This window comes from Rattus norvegicus, chromosome 10 (genome assembly GCF_021556685.1).
Source record: "Rattus norvegicus strain SHRSP/BbbUtx chromosome 10, alternate assembly SHRSP_T2T, whole genome shotgun sequence".
Taxonomy (NCBI): domain Eukaryota; kingdom Metazoa; phylum Chordata; class Mammalia; order Rodentia; family Muridae; genus Rattus; species Rattus norvegicus.
In genome coordinates this window covers 85,648,120-85,652,673 of record NC_141543.1, presented here as the reverse complement: position 1 = coordinate 85,652,673, position 4,554 = coordinate 85,648,120, and the positions used below count along the sequence as shown (strand labels likewise).

Here is a 4,554-nt window from a genome sequence, read left to right as displayed (position 1 = left end):
TCCTGGATCCAATAGATTGTAGTTTTGAACTCACAGAGCTGTGCCTGCTTAGAGATGGGATTAAAGGTGTGTGGTCTTGCCCTGCTCTAAACACTATTTAAGCACAGAACGACAGACTAAGTTCTAGAGTGTTCTGCTCCATCCAACTCACCAAGTTGGTAAATCAAACTCTCTAACCTCCCAATTCCTCCAACCTCAAACTCAACCAGGCCAGCTCCTCTCTTCTTCTCCTCCCTGAGCTCTGGCTAGGCTCTAAGACCTGGTCCAGCCCAACACCACTGCTGGGCCCCATAGGTGGAGAGAAGTTGGTAAGGTCTTGCCCAGTTCCTGGGTCCTTACACATCTAAGCTCATTGGCCCTCCTGCCAGGATGCAGGAAGCCTGGGTCCCAGGAGCCCTCACCGTGATCTTCGGAACACTATTGGGATTGCAAGGAGTAAGCTCCAATGAGGTAAGTAGGACTCTGTGACTTTGGAGGATTCTTTGGGGGCAGAGCCTTGCCTTGGAGCCCTGTCCCAGCTTTATCTTGACAGGAATTCCCTTAACCACAGGCATTGGTAAATTCCTTCCTACTCTGTTTGGGGAAAGTAGAAGTAGGGTCCACAAGGAGGCCCTGGGTAAACCTGGGCCCCTATTTTTGGCAGGACTGTGTTGTTAACTGGGAACTGGCTCCAAGCACAACCCTGAATAGGGGCTCTGACCCCCAGTTTAGCCTTTGCATGCCTCTGAGTCAGGCTGAGGATCCTGAGGTCTTGCCTGTCTGGATTAGGTGTCTCTGCTTCCCTGACCCTGCATGGCTGGTGACCTTGGGGTATAGTTTATTGGTTCACTCTGACTTATCTGCTTGTGTACCAGAGAGGTGGAGATTCTCTCACTTCTCTAATTAGTTTGAATTTGATCTCACAGTCAACATGACTTCCTAGGCTGGTTGACCTCCTGCTGTGATCTCAGGGAGGCAGGATTGGAGCTCTCTTTCTCTTCAAACTCTTTAAGTGACTTGGGTTGGCAGGTTTTCCTGAGAAGTGGTCAGAAGAAGCCTTTTAAACCTACAATCTTTTGGTTTCTTTTGTTTTTTGAGACATGGTTCCTCTAGCTGAGGATATACTGGAACTCGTTAGTCCAGATGGCCTCAACTCTGCCTCTGCCTCTGGAGTACTGGGATCAAATTTACAATCTTGGTTGATAATATTCTGGGTGGTGGGCCTGTGGTAAGTGACTTCCCAAGTCAGCTCCCCAGAACAGTGCTCATTGGCTGTTTGAAGCTTCTAATTCTCCATCCAAGGCCACGTATGAGTGAACCCAGGTTCAAGACTCTTCCCATCTGGGACCTCCCCATCCTTTTTGACCCTCTCTGCAGATCCAATTACAAGTGTTGTCAAAACACCAATCAGATCTGATAAATCCATGCTTACTAATATTCAGGCTCCCAACCATCCTGATCTGACCACATGGTTAAGGTGGGTCAGGGAATAATCCGGATCCAGATTATTAAACCTGTCATTTTTTTTTTTGACACAGGCTGACACTATGTACATTGTACTAACTGTGAATTCGCCATAGACCTGCATTGGTATCTCAGGATTGGAATTAAAAGGAGTTAGATGCTGGGTCTACCATGCCTGCCTTAAGTGCTGTTTAAATGTAGTTAGCAGAGGAGCCCAGTGGTGTTAGCAGCACACACCTTTATTCCCTGCACTGGGGAGGCCGAGGCACGTGGATCTGACTCCTAGGCCAGCTTGGTCTACAGAGCCTGTTCCAGGACAACCAGGGGTGCACAGAGACATCTTGACTTGAAAAAAATACAGTCCAAGACAAGACAGTGTCATTTCCACAAGTGGGGAGAGAAGAGAGAAGAGAGAGAGAGAGAGAGAGAGAGAGAGAGAGAGAGAAGAATGTAAGAATGGAGTAGGAGGGAGGAGGAGGGAGACGGGGAGGGAGGGAGGGAGGGAGGGAGACGGGGAGGGAGGGAGGGAGGGAGGGAGAGAGAGAAAGGAGCATGTGTATGAGTTCCTGGGCCCTTGTGTCTTCATCTTACTGTACCCATCCTTACCAAAGAACAAGGGACTGTGAGCATTGAGAGGAGATGACCCAGCTGTGACTGTCACCTATCCTTTCCTCTTCTCTTTAACAAGAGAAAGGCTATTGTAAGGATCATTAGAAAAGCAAAAGCTGCCTTCCTAGTCTTCATTGGTTGGCACAGGGTCTAGGTCTAGCTGCTCTAGAACCTGTGGAGTTCTCAGATTGGAGGCATGCACCACCACACATGGTGATGGTTTGAAGTGAAGTAGCCAGAGAGGGCAATGCCTTAATACCTGGAGGAAGAGAGCTCTAATTAAGAGCTTACACAGTACTGCTAATGACAGCATGGGATTCTGTATGGAGACCCTGAGCGTCTCAAAATACTGAAGGATACAGGGCAAGGGTTTGCAATGGGGACCTGAGGATGGATAGGACATGAGTGTGTTTAGTGAACTCCCAGAGTGGTGTCGACTGATGACAGTGAATCAAGGGTGTAGGTGCAACGTGGTGCTCAGGTTGCTTTCTGGGAGTCTCTGAATCTAAGGATCCACTATGGGAAGCTTCATAGGACAATTTCCAAGAGGGAGCCAGGGTTAGGGTGACCATCTTTAATCCAGAAGATGGAGGCAGAGACAAGTAGATCTCTGAATTCCAGGCTAGCCAGGACAAGCCAGGGAGACCCATGCCTGTCTCAATACAAACTTGTTAGGGGGCTCCCTTGGTAAGTCAAGATTTTAAGCCTAGCACTTGGGTAGGCAGAGGTAGGCTTCTGTTTTTGAACCTGGACATGGTAGTTGGAGGAAGGGCCTGTCTGAAACGATATACTATATCTAGCTTTAGTTCTTATTGAGACATAGTTTCTTGTTTCTTATATGGCCTCACCTTGCTTGTGCAGCCGTGGATAGTCCAGCCTTCTCTTGAGTTCTGTACTAAATAGCAAGTACTATTGCCATGCTGAACAAGCACTCTAATATCCCAGACCCAACTCCCAGGCTTTGAACTCTGACCTCTGTCTTTTTCCTCCCACAGACTGTGAATAACTGTGAAGACCTGTAAGTATGAGATGTTGTCGATGATGTCAGTAAAGGCAAGGGGGTCAGGTGTGTGCTCAGTTTCGGCCCTGGATAAGGTGACAGACACCTAATTAAAATGACTATGCTGAAACCACAGCCCCTGTCACCTTAACCAACCATGGGATCTGCAGGTCTGTAACTCTTGCTAATTCCCAACCTTCCATAGTTGGGAGGGGGGAGACAAATGGTCAGTATCGAACTCCTGCCTCCCGAGTAAGATCCTCAGCAGACCAGTCTGCCTGAGGAACAAGGGCACACTACTGCCATGGAGAACTGTGAACCCAGATCTCAGATCCATATCCCAATCCCTCCCAGGGAGCCCCAGAGGGATTTGTACCCCCACACACAAAGGGTGACTTGCACTTGAGGGCCTAGGTGTCTAGGGAAGCAGGGACCCTTTGCTTTTTTTTTTTTTTTTTTTTTTTTTTTTTTTTTTTTTTTTTTTGGTTCTTTTTTTCGGAGCTGGGGATCGAACCCAGGGCCTTGCGCTTCCTAGGCAAGCGCTCTACCACTGAGCTAAATCCCCAACCCCGACCCTTTGCTTTGAGGCTGCGATGTCATCAGTATCTCCCCATGCTTGTTGGTCCTGACTAGACACTGCCCCAAAGGATTCAGATGCTGTGAGAATGAATGCTGTCAGGAAAGAAAGATCTTGGATCCTGAAAATGACCCGCTCAAGTAATCACAGGTTCACCCCTCCAGGGCATCATTCACTGAGGGCTGGGTTCATCAGAGACAGGGTGAGGGTGAGGGAGGGAGGAGGTTGAGCAAGGGAGCATGGCCTCGGCACTTATGACAATACCATGCCCACCTCCCTAGGATCGTGTTCATCACCTTATTGGTCATTATCGTCCTCCTGTGCATCTGTAGCCTTGTGATGTCCAAGTGCAAACGACTACACCATGACATCAGAGCAGCTCCTCCAGATGCACCCTCCATCGCACCCCTAGAGAGCATTTGGGTCACCTCCTTCGATCCCCTACCAACCTACAGTCAGGTGGGTCTTTCTGTCCCTATACCTAATGAGTTTCATAGCTGGCTGTCCAACCTGCTGAAATAATGCTTTGCAGGCTGAGGGACTATGGACTGGGAAGGGCTCTGCCAACCACATTTGTCCTTTTTTAAAGCAGACTCCAAATAAAGCAAATGTGCCTCTTCTCCTGCAGGTTGTCCTGAACTCAACACCCACAGAACCACCTCCTCCCTACAGTCTCAGGCCTGAGCGCCCTACAGGCCAGAGGAGAGGGACTCGATATGCAACCATTTGAGCTACGTCACACACAAACCTCTTTCTTGGAGGAAGCCAAAGACCATGGAATGACTGCCTATCCCATCCTGTCATTTGTCCTTTGAATTAATTTATTGATTTTGTATACCACTGTCCCCTCCCCTTTTGTTTTGGGAACTATCCTGAATATGTAATCTCTATCCCAAAATAAAAGCTGTTCAATTTTAATAATTGG

The 4,554-nt window shown here is 48.4% G+C and overlaps 1 protein-coding gene across 1 annotated transcript; it reads left to right on the top strand.

The window, feature by feature from the left end:
• The first annotated feature begins 369 nt into the window (after positions 1-369).
• Tmem92 (transmembrane protein 92) lies at positions 370-4,151 on the top strand. The gene is made up of 4 exons (XM_087575150.1): positions 370-450; positions 3,048-3,070; positions 3,686-3,769; positions 3,911-4,151. Exons 1-4 carry the CDS (start codon positions 370-372, stop codon positions 4,149-4,151), a joined length of 429 nt encoding a protein of 142 aa, XP_087431276.1.
• Positions 4,152-4,554: the final 403 nt, after the last annotated feature.

What these genes read in the sequence shown, in the direction of transcription:
- Tmem92 (XM_087575150.1), top strand. Translation starts at nt 370, where the DNA reads ATGCAGGAAGCCTGGGTCCCAGGAGCCCTCACCGTGATCTTCGGAACA. An exon ending in AAGGAGTAAGCTCCAATGAG is followed by an intron (nt 451 to 3,047) that starts GTAAGTAGGACT and finishes TTCCTCCCACAG; the next exon opens with ACTGTGAATAACTGTGAAGA. An exon ending in CCTGAAAATGACCCGCTCAA is followed by an intron (nt 3,770 to 3,910) that starts GTAATCACAGGT and finishes CCACCTCCCTAG; the next exon opens with GATCGTGTTCATCACCTTAT.